A 22687-nucleotide genomic window follows, 5' to 3' on the forward strand; every position below is an offset into this window, starting at 1 on the left:
CTCTCAGTCCTTCTCCTGCTCCAATTCAGTCTTATAGCCTCACCTATTTTACTAATTTCCCACCTAGGGTTTCAAGGGAAAATTAGAGGGGAAATGGGTAAAATAGGTGGCTAGAGATGTATGTAGGGTATGGAGGGTGATGTGGGTAGATACGGTTTGGTGGAGAGAGTTGTTGGAGGCGTTTGGTGGAGATGACAGAGGAGAAGGTGGTGGTGATGGTGGTGCGGCAGGGTATGGTGGTTGCAGAGGGTGAGGGAGAAAGAGAAGATGTTGATGGAAGAAGGGGAAGGGGATGTTTGGTATGGGTATAGGTATCGGGTGCTCGGGTGTTGGGCGGTTGTAGCAAATTGGATGAACAGCGAGGATGAGCCGTGGGATGTGGAGATGATGGATCAATCTAACGGCTAAAAGTGAAGAGGCTGGCAGAGACCGTTGGATGCAGATATACAACGAAACTAACGGTGCCGGATGGAGTTAGGTGTTGTAGTGTTAAGCGGAAGTATCGAGGTTTGATGCGCAGGCAAAGAAGCGACCGTAGGATCTAAATGTGATCTAATCTGAAGGCTTGGAATTTAGGCACTATGGTGTTTTTCAGGAGCTTCAGATTTTGATGCGCGATGAAGGAGCGACCATCGGATGATGAGATGGATCCAATCCGACGGCTGAAGATGGAGGCGGTTTTGGTTATAGAAAATGGGTTTGGGTAAGGGTTTAGGGCCTTGGGTATGCCAAGCCCATATCTTCTTTAAGAACAATTCTTCCTTCTTGAGCCCATTCCTAGCTTTTTGGACGTGCGCTCCATTCTTTGCGGCTTCCTTGCGTAATTCCTCCCGGCTTTTCACTACTTTTCTGCTCTATTCCGCTCCGCAATTCATCCAAACTTTATTTATTACCTAAAAATATAAAATTAAGTAAGAAAAATATTTATTCTTGAAAACAATGAAAATACAGAATATGGGATAAAATGTAGAATTACTGCACAAAAGATGAGTTAAATGCCAACAAAAAGGGATAAATATATACAATATTTGGCACTCATCAGCATGGCACGAAACCTTACTTGTTTATTCCTTCCCAATCAAATAGTCACTTAGACGGGTATACCACATCCGCCTGATTGTTTAAATCAATAAGTGAGTGTTCCAGTGTAACTGCAAACACACTCCGTGGTTTAGAGTCATTCGACTTGGGAAACAAAAGGCCATCATGCACTTTTGCAAATATCTTTGAGTCTAAATCTCCAGATATATAACCACATCTACTATGTATCAAGTTCTTTTGAAACTACCAAGCAAACTAATTAACTGAACATTATGATGTTCAAAGGAGTAAGCGATCCAGGGGTTTGTGAGAAACCTCGCGCCACAAGGTGATTCTTTATACTTTAAGACATCATTCTTCTCACTACATTTTGTGACAAATAACCACATATGTCCCACAGGATTTACACTAGGTTGGTTAGCACTACCATACCAAATACTCGTATATTTGTCAAAGAACTAAGTTCTACCTGGATTGCGTAGGCCAAATATGCTATTTATTTGAAATTAATCAAAATAAAGCATGGTTCGATCTCATTGTGCTCTACTTCTTGAGCAACTATTTATGGATTATATCATCATTTTGCACGCATGATCCTTCCATCGATTCATATGCATTCTCATAATCCGTCAGGATTTCATTGTTCACTATAATCATTTAAAACTTCGGAGCGTCCTCCAGTGTTGATTCAGGGACATAGTCAGAGACAATCAAATGAGATGATTTAATTAATGATACAAATTAGGTTGTGCCTTACTCATCTACTTCCTTTCTAGATGATCATTGATCGAACCTGGTGGTCTCTCCATCTTCCTTTATGGATCCACGGCCTCAACTACACTTCCACCAAGTGTAGTTGCAACACCTTAGTCTATGGTGTACCCCATACTGAGGATTTCTAACCTTGCAGGAATATTTGCAGCTGGTATGTGTGATCTTGTCACTTTAGCGACATCAGTGTACATTCTGAAAATGGATTATTTTTTGTTACTTCACATTTACAGTTGTGGAGTACAAGAATCAATATGAGACACAGTGGGAACACACCACGACAATTCATGTCGTTCCCTTAGAAAATATGTTTTCTTATCTCCCTCTAACGACGGGAAGACTGTCTCATTAAAATGACAACCCGCAAATCTAGCGGTAAGAAATCTCCTGCCAAAGGTTTTGAAAATGCGGATAATTGTTGGGAACTCATTTCCAACATAACTACTTAACAATTTTGAAGACCCATCATAGTACGATGTGGAATCGTTATGGCACATGTATAGTGCAACCAAAAATGCGTAAGATTACGAATGTCAGGCTTAAATCCAGTTACCAACTGGTACGCAAAAAAAGGTTGACTAATATTGGGGTCTAAAAACGAATTATTGCATATCCCCAAAGCAATAAAAGGTAGGTTAGTACGCATAACCTATTCCTTAGGCACCATCTGTAACCTTTGATGGTAGCCTCCGCGAGACCATTGGGTATAAGATGCTCTATATTGATCCTATTAAACATGCAATATCATCAAGTCCTTTTGATGTAAATTCTCTAGCATTAACAAGGGTGGTTAGCCTTTTCACTTTGCATTGTCTAGTAATATGTGCTAGGAGTTTTCAAAACGCAAATTTCTTGGGAACTATAACTATTCCAAAATGTCAAAACATTCACCAGATCCATCAGTCACTTAAATGGTCCGCATTCTGCATGAATATTTTTCTAAATTTCACCTTGTTTTCTTTGTAATATGGAATTTTTACCATTTGCATCTTAGGATGGTCTCGATTCTGTTTTACTGAAGACTTTGTAAAAATGAGTGATATGCTTTCTTACCTAAAAGCATAATGGGAAGGGGGGTTGTGCATCTAGTAATTTAGAAAACACTTATTAAGAGATATGCCGTCGCTTTGCATTATGTCAATCTTTTTCCCATTTTCGTTCACTCAAATAAAGTGATATTTGTATGATTTCTTTCAAAACAATCATCATGTCACAACCAAAGTTTCTTTATGGTTATACCCAAAGCCTGTATGAGTCAGTTTCCAACATTTCATCGTCGGGGTCAATATGGATTCAATAATCCAAATATTATAGTGAATTACATTGCACTAGATTGACTCATTCGTTTCTCTAAAATATATTTCCTTCCAAATATATTAGAGACTATAAAAGATGCAATCAATTACATTTTCATCATTTTGATGTTCCACATGATATCCATTTGCACGGATTACTTGGGAATTTAACGAGGTGTGATTATCTCTTGGTACATCTAGAGATTTTGCGACGTCTTTGTTCAACCTTGAAAACAATGAGCAGTGCTGCGCTCGATAAGATAGTCAATTGGCCAGGCGAAATTCTTGTTGTCATTAAAGTTGATGTTAAAATTGGTTGTTATTATGATACATACAGTGCACTGTATATACCAACATCTGTGACCAGCTGCATTTCCAACTCTTTCATTTATGATGGGAGCTAGAGTTACATTTTAGCTTCGTCCCATATTCAGTTGATACTTGTACTTTGGTGTCATCACTACCGAGGAAATAAATACATCTTTGTCTCATGCTATATATGTCCCTTTTCACATGCTTTATATGAGTCAGTACGTCTAACCTTTATTACTTCGGGGTTCTTCCCATTTTCAATTTTGCTACATTTAGCTTAATTTGAGAAATTTATTTATCTCAATAGGCCAAGAGAATCTGACTACACATGTCAACCAATTACTTTAGGTTGAATTTATTAATTAATTCTCTTGTTGTCATACTTCAACATATACCGGTTTGTTAGTATTATGGTTGAAGTAGAGAAATGAAAATTTTCTGACTCATATAATCTTTTGTGAGTTCTTCCACAAAAATTGGAATGCATGTGATTTTATTTGAACGTATGTGTTGAAACAACTGACATATTAATAATCGAGCAAGTGGATACATTTCAAGAAACATTCAAATTTTTTGGGAAATTATCAAGTATCCAATAATGGTGCTCAAGTAATTTTAAGCCCCAAACGAATACATTGGAATTGAGTTGGTACAACCAATTGAACAAAAAAATAATAACCAATATCATATTCAAGAAAACAAATAGCATTAAGACCAAAATTCTTAATGATTGAGATCAATAAAAATAATTTAAATTGACCGTTTATATGCTGTTGACTTATTTTAAGACAAAAATAAACAAAACTAGGCATATTCTAAAAACAAATAAATAAGCCTAGCGAGTAAATAAGCCTAGCATATAAAAACTCGTGTTATAGTTACATACCTCAAAATTTGGTTCCCATCGTATATACGTAAAATCGGAACAACCTTGATCGTGCACACCCAAAAAGAACAGGACAGCCAGAAACCAAGTTGGAACAGGACAGCCTCCGGGTTGGATCGGCTTTCCTTCTCCTCAGAAAGCAAGCATCCGCGATTTCCACCCCAGAGTTTCCCCCGAACTAAATCAGGATCCACTAGCACAAACCCCAAAATTACAATTACAAACGATTAATTAAACAGAGAAACTCCTGATTAGTGCATACGTATACCCAGTCCCACAATAATCAAAACAATTAAATCCCGAAATTACAAATTAAACAGAGCAATTCCTGATTAGCATACCCAGTCCCACAATAATCAAAACAATCAGTGATTCGTACATCCGCAGTACGATTATAATAATCAAAATAATTCTTGATTACTAATTTTTAATCAAAATAATCCCTAATTTCCGATTGAATGAATTTTTACCACAGATTTAACATACCCAACATATATATACCAAAATCAAAAACAGTGAAAAGAAAAGAAATAGGAAAAAAAAGTAAATCCAACTTAGCTTTTTCTTTTTTATTCCGGCGATTTCCATTCATTCCAATGTAGATCCAAAACAGTCATTCACGAAAGTAACCGATCAATTAATGTCGTAATTCAGTTTAGCAGTCCATGAGCAATTGGCAAACATGTAGTTGACTGATCTGGCGTATATGGTTGCTGGTCATGGTCCCCAATTTCCCATTATAAAATATAGAAGAAATATATCGAACGTAAATATGCCATATGTATCATCCGTTTTTTGAATGAGAATGTCTGTCTGTCTCTCGAGCTCAATATATTGAGAAGAAATTTGAAAATATAGCTGAGCAGAAAGATAGTAAGAAGAAGAGAAATGGTGGCAACCTCAGCTGCTGCAGATAGTAATTTACAAATTTCTTTTCGTATTCTAGAAGAAGAGCTCCATTACTCACTTCGATCTAATCCTCCATGGCGTAAGCTGTTTTACACCAGCAATATCTATTCTTCTATATAGTTTCGTTTTCCTTTTGATAACTTTGATAGCCTTGAGGAGCTTCCAAATGTTAACCTAAGAACAAACCCACGCTTATATATCATCCAATCTTGTTTTCTGGTCAGTTACTCCTTCCGTACCTATTATATAGGCGGAATTTTTATTTTGACTTGTACCACTGTACAGACGAACCCAAATTTCAAAACGATTTTTTATTAATATTACGCCTATTTATTTGCTTGGGAATATAATTTAAGGATAAAAAGGGAAAAAACATAGAAAATTTATGAAATCCAAAACATTTCTTAATCCGAAAGAATTTGTCCCTCCGCCTATATATGTGGTACAGTGGGAGTAATAAGAAAATGGTGAAAACATACGTTGTTGTTATATTAGACACAAATTTCCACCTTACGACTTAATTATTCTATTTTTCATTTTTTTTCCCATGGCGGTGAAATTTTTGAATTTACAAATTTGATGTACAGATGAAGCAGTTACTATGGCATTCCAACATGTGATTGTGATGCTGGGAACGATTGTTATGGTTTCCACTCCACTGGTTCGCCTTATGGGAGGAAATGATGTAAGTTGTTAGTTCTAGCTAGTTTATTTTAGGTGTAAAATGTGCTACAAAAGTTTAAATATAATGGTCGTCTTTTTTCTACGCGGGCCAAGGATACTAAAATATCGAATCGGCAAAAGATTGCTCGTTTGGCCGTCCAGTGAAACCGATATTTGAAGTTGTAACATATGTGTCCTAAATTGGATGTATACAGGAAGACAAAGCTATTGTGATTCAGACCCTGCTGTTAACATCCGGACTAAACACACTTCTCCAAACTTTAATCGGAACTCGTCTTCCTACAGTAATGTCTGCCTCAACTACATTCATTATACCAGTCACGTCGATCATTAAAGATATGTCTAAGTACAGCTTCACCAGTGAACATGAGGTAACAGTACTACTACTCATTATGTATTATTGATACGTTAACAGAGCGCGCCATTTTGGTCAACACTAACCGGGTACTTGGTTGCAGAGATTTGTTTGTACAATGAGAGTTATTCAAGGCCTAGTTAGCAATTCGGGATTCGGCAAACGCACGGAACGGCAAACGTACGAGTATTATACGGTTTTGTAAAATCCAGATTCGGTCCAAAATTCGGTCAACGGGACGTGATTCGTCAGTAATTCGGAACGACATACGTACGTGTATAATTCGATTTATAAATCTGAGTTCGGCTCCGAAAATTCGGTATCTATATATAACAAATAATTTGTATTTATAAGGTCATAGACCAATTTTTATGCATATGTGTGAGTTATTTAAAGAAAAAATAAACTTAATATGATGATATTAATAATATATACAACATTAGTTATCCAAGAGGACGTCGTATGGTGGTTTAGATGCTTGGTTAGTGAGTTTGAGATCTATCTCACCTTCACCTTCAAATCTCTTCAGTCGTTTTTGTTTCATAAAAATTACAACACGTCTAATATTCGGTCGTGTATGCTCGGGAGGCAGTAAAGCCCCAAAAGTGGAGTCTTTGAAAAGTAAAAGCTAAAGAATTTATGGCGAATTAAGCGGACGTATCATTCGGGATACGTAAAATTCGTGAACGATTCGCGAATAATCCGGAAATACCACATAATACGCGACTTGGGTTCGGAGTTGCAAACGTACGCGAATAAGACGGTAAAATTCGTGATACGGAAAAATTCGCGAATCATTCGCGAACTTACTAACTAGGATTCAAGGTTCTTTAATTATCTCGTCAATGTTCAATATACTCATTGGGTACAGCAAGGCATGGGCATACTTTACAAGGTAACATTTAAATATGGTCGCATGATATTAATGAGGGCTAACTTTCTCCATCATTGATTAAGTGTATGTGTTTTCTTTGGATGATCAGATTCCTCAGTCCTATATCTGTTATTCCAATCATTTGTCTTGAAGGTCTTGGCAAGTCCCAAAGTGATGGTTTCCCCAAGGTACAATAGCTATATGTGCATCACTCATGGCTCAAGTTATCTATGATCTCTTGATCCGCTGTCTAATTTCTCTGGTCTTCATATTCAGCTTGGAGAGTGCATAGAGATTGGTCTGCCCATGCTAATTCTTCTTGTTGTCTTTCAACAGGTAATTAATGTTTTCTCGATTGATATAGTTTATTTATACGATTTGTGATATTTTCATTGTGGGAACACTAGGAAGGAAAGTAAGACACAATTGACATTGTAGAATTCATGATTTTTTTCTTGTTACGTGCAGTATATGAAGTTTATAGGCGGGAAAAAAAATTGCGTATTTGAGAAATTTGGTGTACTGTTTAGTGTTACAATTGTCTGGGCCTTTGCTGCACTACTTACTGTGAGTGGTGCATATAACCATGTCAGCGAACAAACTAAGTTCAGCTGCCGTGTCGATCGTTCCAATATCATGTCAGCATCTCGATGGTAATTGGTGTATATATTATATGTGCTATTTTTGTTCAATATTTTTACTCTGTGAAGGTTATTCGACCAGTGCTGACATGGTTTATTTTTCTACTCTTTTTTTCAATATATATTACCGTAGGGTTAGAATACCACACCCTTTTCAGTGGGGTGCACCTATCTTCAAAGCTAGCCCCATCTTTGGAATGATCGGAGCTGCACTGGTTTCAACTTCTGAGGTGCGGATCACTGGATTCTTGCATTTCTTTGCTTTACTAATACTTTTTTGGTATATCGTTATTACTCCTGGTACTGTGCTACTATCTAAACTTGAGAAATTTACCCGTGTCTGTTGCAGTCAACAGGAATATACTATGCTGCAGCGCGGTTCTCAGGTGCTACACCTCCTCCGGATAATGTGCTTACTCGAAGCGTTGGTCTACAGGTTTGTCTCAACAATTTACAGAGTACCATTACATTTTCTCTTCTGCCGTTCTATATGGACATCCATTGCGCAACACTCGGTCCAAATGAAACAAAAAGAAATGCAAGTGTGAGTCGTCTTTCGAACTATAATGAACTTACTCAACTGTGTTGTTCTACATGCAATAGGGTCTGGGGATGCTGTTTGATGGTTTGTTTGGAGCAGTTGTTGCTACAGATGTATCTGTGTAAGGCATACTTAACCTTTGGCTAACCGTCATACTGTACAGTGAAGTCCTTAATCATATGTTTACCTTTCAGAGAAAATGCTGGGCTTCTCGGATTAACACGTGTTGGGAACCGAAGAGTGGTGCAGATATCTACCATTTTCATGATTTTCTTTTCAATCTTTGGTTTGTCTATTAACACAACACCTTCAAATCAATCGAAACCTTTTGTATTTCAACTACTATGAAATGTTTTACTTTTGTTGCTATTGTTAAAATTTTGCAGGAAAGTTTGGCGGTTTATTTGCATCGATTCCGATCCCTATGTTTGCAGCTATTCACTCTATTCTCTTCAGTATAATATGTAAGTCCATACATTCATAAAGCTTTCTGCAGCAGTTTCAAGAAGCAGAGAAGACGCTAACTCTTTGTAACCTTTTCTCCATCTGTCTCTTTAGCTGTCACTGGAATCTCATATACTGAATAGACAAACAATAACTCACGGAGGAGCCTGTATACCTCACAGAGGAACCTGTATACAATTGGCCTCTCATTGTTCCTTGGTTTATCTTCCCACAGTATTTTAAAGATGCAACTGACAACGGCCGAGAACGAGTAAGAAGAACCAGCTTATGGGTAAGTCTTAATGTAATCTTTCTCCAGGCTAGCCCTCAAATGGAGATGCTCAGGTGTTGGTTAAGTTATTGTTTCCAAAGTTTTTCATCATAGTTTTTGTATTAATTTGCAGTTCAATGATATCTTGAAAACCACATTCTCTTCGGCCCCTACTGTGGTGACGGCATTTGGGACAGTGGTCGGTAATACACTTGACACTAAAAATACAGAAAACGAGCGAGGATTGCCTTCATGGCGTAAGTTCCAAAAATATGATCCTGAAGGATTTTACAAGTTTCCACCCCCTATTGGTCCTCGTCGTCGTCCTCCTGCCTCTCCTTCTCCATCTACTCCTCCCTCAAAAAAAACATACATGGACAAGTGAAGATAAAGAACAAACAGGAACAAGTGAAGATGAAGATATTGTGTTTTCGCCAACCAGAGAAAACTGCACTCAAATGAATTCTCAGTGTCCTTGTGGGGAAAATTGTCGCCATGCATATATTCCGTCTTATATTTTTGTTGAGGACTGCCCCGATGTATTTCAACGACTTCCTTGTATGCAAATGTAATAGCCGATCAGAGCGCTGCACAATGAAATACGTCTTCACGAGTTGCAAAAGAATCTGCTGGGCATGTCATTCCTCTTTATTTTTTTGTGTTCCTCAAAAGTAAAATATCAAATTCAGCACATGAAATATGCACGAGAAATGATAAATCTACACATTTTTTATACATTTATCAAAAAGAGACTATCCTTACAAATTTCTAATTTTTGCCTCATATCTTAGAAGTGGTTCTTCAGAAAGATATCGATCCACTTACAAAGCAAATCTTGACATTTGAGGAGTTTCTTCGACTCAAAAGTAGATTTGCCGTTACAAATATTAACACGTGTGATCAACTCTTAAAGAGATAAACTTTCCTTCCGCAAGAGCTGCTTTACTGAACTCTGATAATCTGATTCCTAGCTTTTTCGTATACAATAGTAAATGTTCTACAAAATGAGGTCTACTCACAATTTACTGTAACAAACCGAAACTGATCAAGTTAGACTGCACCTTCGATGCGATTGTGGTAGAGTTCTCAGTGATATCAGAAAGGCTACATTCTTCTCCTCGTCATATACCCTTACTGTGAATGAAGCAATCAACTTCTTTCGGCTAAGTAATAGTATTATCTTGAAATGATCTCTAGCCTCATTCACTAGTGATCATACGACCCAGCAGAAGGGTTGCCAGAATTTTGGTCATACTGACCAGTCGTCTTCCATGGGTTACCCCCGTCTGAGCTACTGCATGCCTGATTTGAAAGCATACTGTTCCCAAGATCTCCATCCAAGCTCATTTGTTGTACTTCTTGTGGAGACAATATCTTAATGCAACGTACACAGTTTACAAATTCCCTGTAACAAATGCCAAACAAGTTAATGCTGACCTAAAGAGTGTTCCTATGAGCTATAAACTATTTTCTACATGTATTCTTTTTCACTTCAACTGTTGAACTTCATGGTCGCTAAATATTACTACTTTTTGAAAAATCAAAATGGAGAGTTTTAAACTTACTCCCAAGGATCATCTCCAACTAGCAGGACATCATTCTCATGGTCCACATAGACGAGTTTCCAGCCTATTCTCTGACGGTCCTCAAGTTGTCCCTCTATCCCAAATCTACGTGCAAGGTCCTGTTTAAGCTCTTCGTAACCCGAATAACGAGCAATATCTATTGATCGACCAACGGCGCCACGTTTGTATACCTTCAAATAAAAATAACAAGTCAGTATATATGAAACAAGTAAGCTTTTGAACAGACATGGCTAGACAAATGTCAAACCTTGGTGAATGTGCGCAGCCTAGGAAGCTGAGGTGCTGGAGCCCCCCATGTACCTTTGCTCAGAAAACCACTATCAGTGATGGTAGAGTCCATTGAATTGAATGCCATATCTGGAACACCAAACGACTGAGAAACTATTGAGGATGATGGCTCCTGTTGAATATCTTTGGTGTTCCCATAATTGGTTAACATGTTTTCTGAACATAGATTATTTTGAAAATCTTTCACTGGATCCATGTCTTTCACAAGAAATGTATCAGGAGTCATTGGTATTCCCAGAGGACCATCAATGTTAACTCCAAACAGAACATTATTTCTTGGATCCACATGAACATCAACATCTTGACTACTGTCTCTAAATAGCAGCGACTGTGGATTGAAAGGCGATAAAGGGAAGTTTGGTTGTAATGATCCATCATTCTGCGACAAACAAACCGAGGTTGCTGAAGAAGATGCTTCCAAATAATCCAACTGGGACAAGGGATTTAAGTATGTCTGAGACCCAACAATCCCTTGGTTCAGACTCTTGGATAAAGGTAATGTAGGTTTGATGTCAGCCTTATGCTGTGGCTGCTCCTTAATACTTGTTGGGTTCGTTGACATGGCTTCTAATGTCCCAGGGCTCAAAAGAGTTGCCGAAGATTGAGCCACCTCTTCTGCAATGGGAGTGCTGCTGCGGTGAGACCTAATACTTGTGATTGGTTGAGCTGCTACATTAGAACAATTAGTTGAAGGTGACGTCGAGCAAGATGGCAAATCCTCTGTAACCCCAGACTGTACCCCACAACCAGGTGGAGCCAATAAACCACTATGTGTTGCTTGGAGGAGATTAGCCGTTGGGTCTGTAGGAAGTACCAAGCCAGGTAATTCAGCAAGTGTGCTTGATGATTGTCGCTGAAGGTTTTGCTGTACTTGATGTTGCTGGGGAAGATGAGAAAACCTAATACCTTGTTGAATATTATTGTTCTTCATTTGTTGTTGGACCATCTGTGGATGAGAAAGTGAATTCGTGTTGGATAAACTTTGAGGTAAATCGGATTGTTGCCTCTGCTGCTCATGAAGTTGGGTTGGTTGAGAAGGTTGTTGGGTAGACTGCTGAGACAGAAGTGTTTGCTGTTGTTGCTGAAGCTTTTGCAATAGTTGCAATTGAATTTGATGTTCTGACATCTGTAACTGTTGGCTTACTTGGTGAGGGAGCTGAACTGATGGGGGAATCTGCGCTTGTTGTTTAAGTTGTTGTTGTTGATGCTGCTGCTGCTGCTGCTGCTGCAGCAGCTGTTGTTGCTGCATCTGTTGTTGTTGTTGTTGCTGCTGCTGCAGCTGCTGTTGTTGTTGCTGCTGCAGCTGCTGTTGTTGTTGTAGTTGTTGCTGCTGCTGTTGCTGAGATTGTTGATGCTGTTGTTGTTGCTGCTGTTGTTGCTGCTGCTGGTTCTGGACTAGGTTATTGGTGTGAGCTTGGTTGCTCTGGCCGTGGCTCAGCATTTGTTGTTGCTGATGATGCTGCTGCTGTTGGACCTGGAACTGAGGTTGTAATAGTTGAGCCTGCACTTGATTTGAAGAAATTGTTTGGTTAACAAAATCCTGTCTTTGCTGCGGACTAAGCTCATTGAGCGACTGTTGTGGCCTCATCATTGATCCAATTTGGTTCAATGGACTTGGCATCTTAAGCTGATCAAGATTTTGTGGTTGCGGAGATTGTCTATGTGCATTAAATTGCAAGTTTTGCTGCAAGACCTGTGACCCTGGGAAGCCCAACTGACGAGAAAGATCAGCAGCAGTCATATTTTGAACAACAGGGGTCGTTAAGGAGCGCATATAGTCAGGTTGCATTGACGAACCACCAAGGGAGGGATTTTGCTGCATGTTCATCAATTGTGCTAAGCTAAACCCAGGGATTACACCATTTTGAGCCATAGGGTCCTTCATGCATAAATCATCACCCATCCACGGCATCGTTCTTCTGAAAAGATTCTCCAGGTCTGACTCATCATCTGCACAGGCAACCCTAGAAATCTTGAGTCAGACATTATCAAATAAGAATCCAAAACTATGACAGAAATGTTTTCTTTCAAGTAAGCTGTTTTCGCAGTTTGGTAGTCTCAGTCTCTCAGAGCACATAAATCACTAATTTGCTGAAATTTCGCTGAAGAATAACGTACCTGGCATTCCTGGTTGCCTGGGTCGCTTTGATCTGAAGAATGGTGGTGGGCAGATGAAAAATGGAGCTGCAACAGGTTCAATGTCCCATAGAGAAACGCGATTGCGCCTTTCTCCAGCTGTAGACTCATCCCATCCAACCTGTTCAAATATATATGAGTTGAGTGATGATAAGATTAACAAGGTATTAGAGGTTTCTCCTAGTACAGCTACTTAACTAGAAAACCTTATCCAGATAATACTTTACCTGTAGATTACGCCATTGTGAGTTTTTCCATCTGACAGGATCTAGATCACTGATACCTGTAATAGTACCCATATACCTGTACAAACACATCTGGTATTTATGCAATCGTAATCAACAGTGAAGAAATTATATGATATACATAAAAACCGAATGAAAGACCTTCGAGTCCCGGATTCTTCAGTTTCAAACATCATCCGGAAACGCATGCCAAGGGACACTTGGTTACTGTACACAGCCTTGTAGTACTTTGCTAAAGGGACCACAAATTCTGATGGACTAGCCCTACAGAAACAAAAATCATAACCCAAAAGACCAATCAGAACTGAAACAAGTTGCCAACCATGAAGCTAAACCGAACTCCCTTGGTTGTGAAATTTCAACTGAATTCTACAGCAATTTAAAGTAAGTAAGATCTATAAGAAATACTGTTAACCTTGGATTGTAAAACACGGTGAAGGGGCTATTGTTTGCAGCTGCATGCGCTGCTGCTGCTAGAATGCCGATGTGCATACTGTCACTAGACAACACCGACGATGATATGTTGGTGGGTTGCTTGTTAGCTCGTCTAATACCTAAAAGAAGCTGCTGTTTTTCGTCTCTGTTTACACCCATAAGCAATCAGAAGATCCAGAGTATGATTTACTCCAGTAAGAAAAAATGATATCAAGTGAGGCAGTGAGCTCATTATATTAGCGGTCTTTTATTTTAAAATTTAGAAACAAAAGGTTATTTAGGAGATCCATCAAAACCTGATAAACAAGACAGAGTCACCAGCAAATAGCCTCTTCCCACTAACAAAAAGGCTCCATCCTGTTGTAAGCAAATGGCGTTTTGGCTGACCTGAGCAAATACAGGAAAATAACTAAATAAAATTTGTTTCAAATATTTAGTGCCTGTAGGAACACTACCAGAGAGTACTACACGGTGTAAAACCGCAGCCAAACAGAGTAGCAAACTGACCTCGGTAGATATGGCGGAAAGTCCATGCATTATCATGCAAATCTCTGGCAATAAGTTCTTGGGCAGGTGGTTGCATGTTAAAGTCCTACATGTAGAATCCAACAAACAAAATTAAGTTACTGCCAAAAAGAGAAGTTAAAATGAGAATTAACCTATTAAAACTTTGAACTGAATATTAGCTTACAAGGGCGGGAAAAATCTTTTCTGCTGCACGACGTGGTACAGAGAATCCTCCATGAGTACTTGTGTCACTTGCAGTCAATGTTTTGCAAAAAAAGTCTGGTTGTGGTTTATTAGACTTTAGAGCAAGATCTGATGCCAGTAATGCTTCCTTGTCATACTGCAGTCAATAACAAATGTTCATAAGAAGCAAGAACTTACAACGAGACATAAAGACAACTAAAATCTTTCTATGTTGCTTTTGTCTTTTTATACATAACGTTATCATATTGAACCAGAAGCGTATAATTTAATCTGACCAAAAAATTACTTACATTAGATACTGGCTGAAGTGTCATTTGAGCATATACCTCATCAGTTTCTGCATCAGCCTGATAAGACAGACATAAAAAGGAGATTTAAACATCGATGAAAGTAAAAGTGATAAAATGAACGAGCTAATAGTATATAAAATGATATAATAAAGTCAAATCCTTACATGTAATGTGACATTCAGAAGAAGGCATATCAGCTTGGAGGGTAAGTTCGGGTAGTTAGGGATGTGAGCATCAGCATCCTTTTGCATTGATGCTGCAACCTGGAAATACAGATATTTCATAGAGTCAAATACTCAAGAAAGTAAGGAAAATAAATGCACCATGCAACTTCCAAAAATTTATGAAGAATAGTTTAAATATATACCATGAAAACACAAAAGCAAAAACAAACTACTAAATTTGAAGACTACCCACTTCTTTTCATAACCAAATTTGCATCACCTACTATAGTAGTAAAACATAAAGAGAATATTAGGCAAATCGGGTTCCAACCTCCAACATTATTATCATTTCAATGTCATTTCCAATTTCAAGTTTACAACCAAACTTGCTCCAAAAGGGAAACTAAACCAAGTCATCAAAATTTCCAATAGTGTGTAAGATGGCCCATACCAAAACAACACATTCATACTTACACTCCATTATTAATTTAAGACAACATTAGAAACTTCTTTTTAGTTTCCTTCTTCAACTAAAAACCATAACCATGACAGTGAGTTCGGCATCATCCCAACTGTCACCACTACTTACCACCAGTGCACGTTAGCCGCGTACAATAGCAAACTACATTTTTACTTGGAAAGTATCCATGTGAAGGCAAACCATGATTACACCAACTATGCACAGCAAAGTGATACAATGCACATTATTTGGCTTGCATATGACAAAGTTAACCATTGAAACCCAGCAGCATCCACCATTAGTAGATCATGATAGCAAAAATGATGATTAAGTTGTGAGTGTGGTGGTATTGTGGGACTATTCTAAAAAAAAGTTGAACATCATAACCAACATCACCCACCATTAATGGTGCAAAATAGCAAAGCAATAATATCAACAATTATATTTCCAAAAATAAATATTATTTTTCTCCATTACATAACTATTTTTTTTTTGTTTATGATTCCCAAGAGAAGAAGAAAGCAAGAAAAAGGGGGTGGTGAAGGATACAAAGAGCGGCGCAAGATAGATAGAGAAAAAGTGAGTACCTGTTCACTGTGGCCTTGAGGGAAGTAAACAACAAGGCTACCAACAGGAGGTAGAGTGACCAGAGGACCTGCACAGGCATGCCATAGCTCTGAATTGATCTTCTTTTTCTCTCCTCCTACTACACGCGTCGCCACACGATTTGTCAGAACCGATTAGAGTACTGTAGTAATTTTTCTAATAACAGAAAACTAAAAGAAAAACTGAAATTTGATTCAGAAAATTATGATTTATTTCAGATAAATTTCAAAGATGGAATCAAAAAATACAGATTGCTGTTCAGATTAATCTGAAAATGATTGGGAAAAAAAAAGGAATAACAAAAACTGGGTTTCAAACCGAAAATGATTCAGAAAATTAAGAAAAAATCTGAAAAAAATGATTCAGAAAAAAATCTAACCTTCAGTGGTATTATTATTGGCAGTAGCTGATGAAACAGCACTACCACTACCGTGTGAAGCTGTCTTCATTCCGGCAAATTTTTCAGATGAAATGGCCGGAAATGATACCTGAAGCTTTACCAAATCATTGATAGAAATCCACTTGATTAAACTTATCTATCTTCTGATTCACACAATCATCATCCCCTTATTCAAACTCCGATGAATGGAAATAACCACCTCCTCAAAGTGTGTGTCAGATTTCCGGCAATACATAGATTTCAATCACTTCATATTTCATCACTTTGATGAACCTGCAATAAATAAAGAGATGAAAACCTTTGATGATGAGCTCTGCAATTTCCGGTTAGTATCCTTTTTTTTCCGGGCAGCTGTAAGAACGGTGGGGGAGGTGATTAGGGGGGTGGTGGTGGTAGTGGAGAGAAGATGAGATTAGAAAATTAGAGACAAGAGAGAGACAAAGGAGAGAGTGAGTTTTTGGTAAAGTAGTATTTGATTTGGATGACCAAACACACACACAGAGACAGACTCCTCTGTAGAGAGAGAGAGAAAGACAGAAAATGAAAAGAGAAGGAGACTTATTTGCTGCTGCTGCTCTCTTCTTCTTGTTTTCTTTTCTTTGTGTGTGTTCTCACAACCTTTTTCTTTCCTCCTTTCTCTGTCTCTCTCTTCAAGTTCTTCTTGTACAGTGTGTTGTGTTTATTTGTTCAGAAGAATCACAACACTAGCACCAAAACCCAATGGGGACTTCTTTTTACTTGGTTTAGTTTTTTAATCCCAACAAATCTCCCCAATATCTCCTCTTTCCTTCCTCTTTGTGTGTCCTTTCTTTGTTTTATTAACCATGGTTAGTTGAATACTTCAGTTAATAATATGAGGTTACAGTTGTATAAAGATTTTAGTATTAAACAGCTAGCCACCTTAATAAGCAGGAGCGTCAAATCACTTTGATTACATATGATATGCGGCACCTTTCCATTTTAAGAGAGGTTTGAGGATTTAATCTCACTTATTGGCCCTAACAGATGTATGTGCATTGTTTTCACCAAGGTTTGAAAAACGGCCGTTTTTCCCGAGAAAACGTCCGTTATAACGCTCACGCCCATATACCGTGCCCGTGAGGCTTATCAACACGCTTACCTAAATAACACCGATAAATAGGAAAAAATGACGTTATTTAGACCCGTTATAACCGTTTTCACACCTGTGATTACCGTTTTTCTAAAATTAATATTTCAGTTTTTTTCTTCTAAATAACATTTTAACACACGTTTTTTACACCGTATTTTCCGTTTTCATACCGGTTAAACCCGTTTTTAAGGAAAAAAAATTGAGTTGGAGAAATTCTTATACAATTTTTAATTTCAAACTTACAACTAAAATTTCATAAATAATCATTAAACACTTCAAATTTTATAAACTTACAATAAGTAACCTAGTGACAGTAGTGCTTGAAATTTTAAACTTAGACAAACCAACTTGTACCGGCATTTTTTTCCGACTTATTCAAGTATTTTCTGTTTTCTCGACGATTCTCAGTTGATTCCTCCTCCTCTTCCTCCGCCTCATATTGGTTCGCGTAATGCATTTGGCTGTCGTAGTTAACAGTATCGTCATCTTCATAACCATAGTCTTCTTCCTCATTATCATTACGATTATCTACTTCATTATTGATATTAATATTGGAATTATACTCTTCATTAATTCCTCGGGTATCTTCTTCTGGACGATCTTCAGTGTAATGAGAATTGTATATGGGATTTTCATTTTCATGACCTTGTGTATTGTCTCCAAATGTTAGGTTACCAAAGTCATAAACAAAGTTACTCACTGGCAACCTTTGATATGAGATTTCAACTTCTGGATCATGCCATTCGTATGGTGGAGGGAGAGGCTCTGGATTATTAGCTGCTTCCTCTTCCAATTCATTTAACCAATGTTCTTCCTGAGGTAAAACTGGTGTTTCATCATCCCCTGCTATCCAATCAAGCATATTTTCATCTGTCAGCAGGCTATGAACATCGTGGACATCGATGTTATGTCGCTTTGCTTTACCTTGAACTCTTTGCTGCTCCAATCTTAAATTGTACTGAACATATACCAAATCGTTTATTCTTGACGAAACTAAACGGTTGCGTAGTTTGGTGTGAATTCTTTCAAACACACTCCAATTCCTCTCGGATCCAGACGATGTGTTTGTCTGGCTTAGTATCTTTACCGCGATCCTCTGGAGTGATGGAAACTGAGCACCGTATGACAACCACCAGCTTACAGGATCACCTTGCAGAGCAGCCAATCTTGCTGATGGTGATGCAAATTGGCCTTGCATCATTTGCATTCTTCCCGCCTAAAAATATCAAAAACTGTGAATAGAAATTCATATAATTACGAAATTAATTGTTAATAAAAATTCACACCTCTAGCATGCATGTCGCTTGTTCTTGAGGGCTACTAATCATTTTTGATATAACTTCACTGAGACAAATTTGGGGCTGAGAAATTTCATTGTTGATGAGATTGGCTGCTGGGTTGTAGATATAATATGGATTCAGAAAATGCGCTGCAGCATGAAGAGGAGAACTCAACTGATCTTTCCATCGTCGGTTAATCACACCTACAATAGAATTATTTCGAGTTTTACCCAAACCCCTTTCTATAGTTTCCACACATGTAGCAAGTGCATGAAACAAATAACCCATGGTAGGTTTATCTGAATCCAAGAAACGATCATTTTCAATAAAGGACCAACCATCATGCATGCATTTTGGCATGTGTGCCAAAACATCTCATTCAAAATAATGTTTTTCACATCTTTAGCCGTACGAGTTTTTCCTTCTGGCGAGTTCACAAATTCTTGGTCTACAAAAAGACTCTCGATTGCATTACGTTGATCAATGATACTTTTGATTGCGATAAAATTTGTCGCAAACCTTGTTAAGCCAGGGCGCAATAGATTGCGTCCCCCAGAATGTTGTCTGAATCTAGCAAGAACCCAACCATGATTATAAATAAATTTACTGATTTTTCTAGCTTCTGAAATCACACCTTTAACAAAGGGGAACTTTTCAGTATCTTCCAACATTAAATCCAACACATGAGCTGCACAAGGTACCCAAAAAAATGTACCATACTCTATGGCCAATCTCATACCTATTAAAACAAAATGAGAAATGAATTAATAATATATAAAAATAAACAACTGTAATTAAATTAAGTTGTAATAGTTACCTGCGGCTTTGAATTGGGATCCTTGATCAGTTACTATTTGAACAATATTTGTCGGACCAATATCTTCTATAACCGGTCTGAACAAACTCATCAAATACTCTGTTGTCAACCGATTATGCTCGATGTCAACGCTTTTCAAAAATGCTGTCCCATGGCCACTGTAAACTAAGAAGTTTACAATCGTATGGTTATTTTTGTTTTTCCAACCATCTGACATGAGTGTACACCCATATCTCTCCAATAATTTCGTTGGACCGACACCACATCCTTCTGAATCCTTTGTTTTTCCTGCCTTAATAATGGGTTCGACAACTTATAGGAAGACGGAGCTCTGTATGATTTTCCGAAATTTGCAACTGCATTGAATGCCTCGTGGTACTGAGTTGAGTTGGCCACATTGAAGGGAATATCATTAGCATAGAAAAAACGTCCAACAGAAGAATCAACTTTTTCCCGGCATGTTTTACTTCTCCCAAAATTCGCCATGCTAGGTTGAGAATCCCTATTAGTATTATATTGTCCTCCCATATCGACAGACATCCTGGGTGCTTGGTGTGGTGTACGCATTGAAGAACTAGGTATGTCCATAGAGGCCTGTGGACGCTGTGATGTACCTTCTCCGGCATTAGTATTCTTACTTTTTCGTCCAAAAAGGTTCTTCAACTTCGATAACCCGCCCATTTTCTTTTGTGTTACCGGCGCTTGTTCTTCTTCATCTATATCATGCACAGGGTTCCACGGTTCATTTTCATACATATCTTGAATTTTTGTATCTTCATATTCAGTTTCTGGTACTCGTTGCCGTTTTTCTTTGTTTCTGTCTTGCACCCATACTTTTGCTAAATTTTTAATCTCAGGTGGCACATGCATGCAGGGAGTAATTGTACCTCTTTGTTGTGCCAAATGCATTTTGAAACGTGAAATTCCCGCAGACACTTCTTTTTCACAAAAATTACACTTCAACTTTTTACCATCACTCATTACAGTACAATATGCATGAAAAACATCTCGTTTTGCAGATGCTGATCCTTCCATTATATTCTGTAAGTAGGAAATTTCACATAGCAATAAGTGACATATATAAATACAAGTTAAGTGGACATATTCCATCAATATAAAAATGGTTAGAGTCGCATTATAATTAGAAATCACAAGTTGCATTAGTCATTTACTCAACTTGAATATTAAAAGTTGAAATTAAGGATCGTGTAGCCTCTCATTTTTTCATGATTGAGAACAGGAATACAAACATACCATACATCAATTCATCATGCCATTTTTTTTATAAAGAAACAATGATTTTTTACGTGCCAACTGATTCAAGTTGATGGACTATTTAATTATGAATATTAACATTTATTAAAACATTTCTTAAATAAATGATAATAAAATGAACAAAAAATCTATATTTCTTAAAACATTTCTTAGATAAAAATGAAACATTTATTAAGTAAATATACGTTAATAGATGAAACATTTCTTCACTTAACATTTCTTAAATATTTCTCAAACATCATGAAAGAAAAAACATCGATATTTCTCAAACATCTATATTCACTACTCTAACATCATGAAAGAAAAAAACGATAATAAATAAATTAATAATGTATTAATAAATTATATCTCTAATTGAATGAAAAATCTACAAAAAATAATTAATATTACCTCTTAAACTTGTATTTGAGAAATTCAAAATGTAAAGCATTCCTTTGAGCAAGAAGCAGAGAACCAGAGAACCAGAGGTATTGATTTCATTTCAATTCTCTTCTTGTCCTTTTAAAGCATTCCTTTGGGCAAGAAGACATAATAGCTAGCAAATCGAAATATTCTTGAAACATTTGGAATCTCGTTGCATGCGTATATAAGCACAGGCTAGCTATGTCTTTGATCATGAAACCAACTACTCTTTTTACTTTTTTTTTGTTTTATTTCTTTAACTTTTGAGTCTGAACTTTAAAGTACAGACCACATGTAGCATATACTGTACACACCTCCAAATGAAAAAGAAAAAGATAAATCGACTCCCTGACTTCCCTCTCTCACTCTCTTTTTCTCTAGCTAGTCTCTGACTCTCTTCCTGTTGCATTCCTTGTTGGTTAGTCTTGTAGCAAGTAGCTAAGAGCCTAGGAGTATTATTTGACAACAAAGTTTTGACTGCTTTTGAATCCGAATATGCATTATTGAAATATTGGGGAATGCATTGAACTATTCGAGTGACAACTTGAACATATCAAGTGGATAGTGATAATATGCGTATATAAATATTGTCGGTAGACGATAACTACAATGCATTATTATAAGTCATAGACTTAGGGTTGTGAATTTTACTAGATATCCATAAATTTATATGTTAAAAATCCATAAACAAATAAATAAAAAATCAAATAAATAAATTAAACTAAAAAAAATGAAAAAACGTAGTAACAACGTTATTTAGACCTGTTGTAACCGTTTTCACAGCTGTAATTACCGTTACATAGGAAATTCAGATCACAAATTATTTATTTTTCTTATTTAACCGTTATCACACCCGTTATTTTAAAAAAACGTCAAAAAAACGCGTTTTATTCCTATATAACGCGTTTTTGACCCAAAACGTGCTCACACCCGTCAAAACACGTTATAACGGTCACGCCTAGTACCTGTGACCTGGGCCGTGACCCGTTTTTCGAACCTTGGTTTTCACCGATTATTGGTTGTTGTTGTTTTTTTTTACTTTTTTTCTTTTTTTTTTCTATACTAAGAAAAAAATTTATAACTGAGTGGATTGGGTTGGAGAGATTCCATCCCCCACTTATGCAGATGCACTAGAGTTAGGAGGATTTAACATCCATGTACTTGAAGTTTTAAAAATTCTAGCATGCCTAGCTATTTTGTCCACGGGCTTATTACAAACCCTACTGATAGATTTGAACACCATAAAGGGTATCTGCATAAGATGGACTTGATATCTAAAATAAATGATTGATTCTATGGTGATCTCCATTGACTGCTTCAACTATTGCCTGAGCATCGAGTTCAAAACACTCCTTTCGAATTTCTGTTTTTTGTGCCCATTACATAGCTAGCAAAAGACCCCCACATTCCGCATGTTCTGCATTCACATATTCATTTGCATAGGTGCATCTCCCATG

At 37.3% G+C, this 22687-nt stretch overlaps 1 protein-coding gene and 1 pseudogene across 2 annotated transcripts; one reads left to right on the forward strand and one right to left on the reverse strand.

The window, feature by feature from the left end:
• Window positions 1-5104: 5104 nt before the first annotated feature.
• LOC113299974 lies at window positions 5105-9747 on the forward strand (annotated as a pseudogene).
• Window positions 9748-9809: 62 nt separating this feature from the next.
• On the reverse strand, window positions 9810-17077 carry LOC113299973 (auxin response factor 19-like). 2 transcript variants are annotated; one of them, XM_026549099.1, is made up of 14 exons: window positions 16325-17077; window positions 15927-16042; window positions 14880-14978; window positions 14716-14772; window positions 14406-14561; window positions 14222-14306; window positions 14011-14101; window positions 13695-13859; window positions 13421-13543; window positions 13262-13337; window positions 13017-13155; window positions 10858-12848; window positions 10590-10780; window positions 9810-10429 (listed from the first exon to the last, which is right to left on the reverse strand). In XM_026549099.1, the coding sequence occupies exons 1-14, from the start codon at window positions 16392-16394 to the stop codon at window positions 10231-10233; spliced, it is 3558 nt and encodes a 1185-aa protein (XP_026404884.1). In that variant the 5' UTR covers window positions 16395-17077; the 3' UTR covers window positions 9810-10230. The 2 variants fall into 2 exon arrangements, with proteins under 2 accessions (XP_026404884.1, XP_026404883.1); XM_026549098.1 differs by having other exon boundaries at window positions 15927-16045; window positions 16325-17076.
• Between the last annotated feature and the right edge of the window lie 5610 nt (window positions 17078-22687).

Source organism: Papaver somniferum, chromosome 7 (genome assembly GCF_003573695.1).
Source record: "Papaver somniferum cultivar HN1 chromosome 7, ASM357369v1, whole genome shotgun sequence".
In the NCBI taxonomy this organism is placed as follows: domain Eukaryota; kingdom Viridiplantae; phylum Streptophyta; class Magnoliopsida; order Ranunculales; family Papaveraceae; genus Papaver; species Papaver somniferum.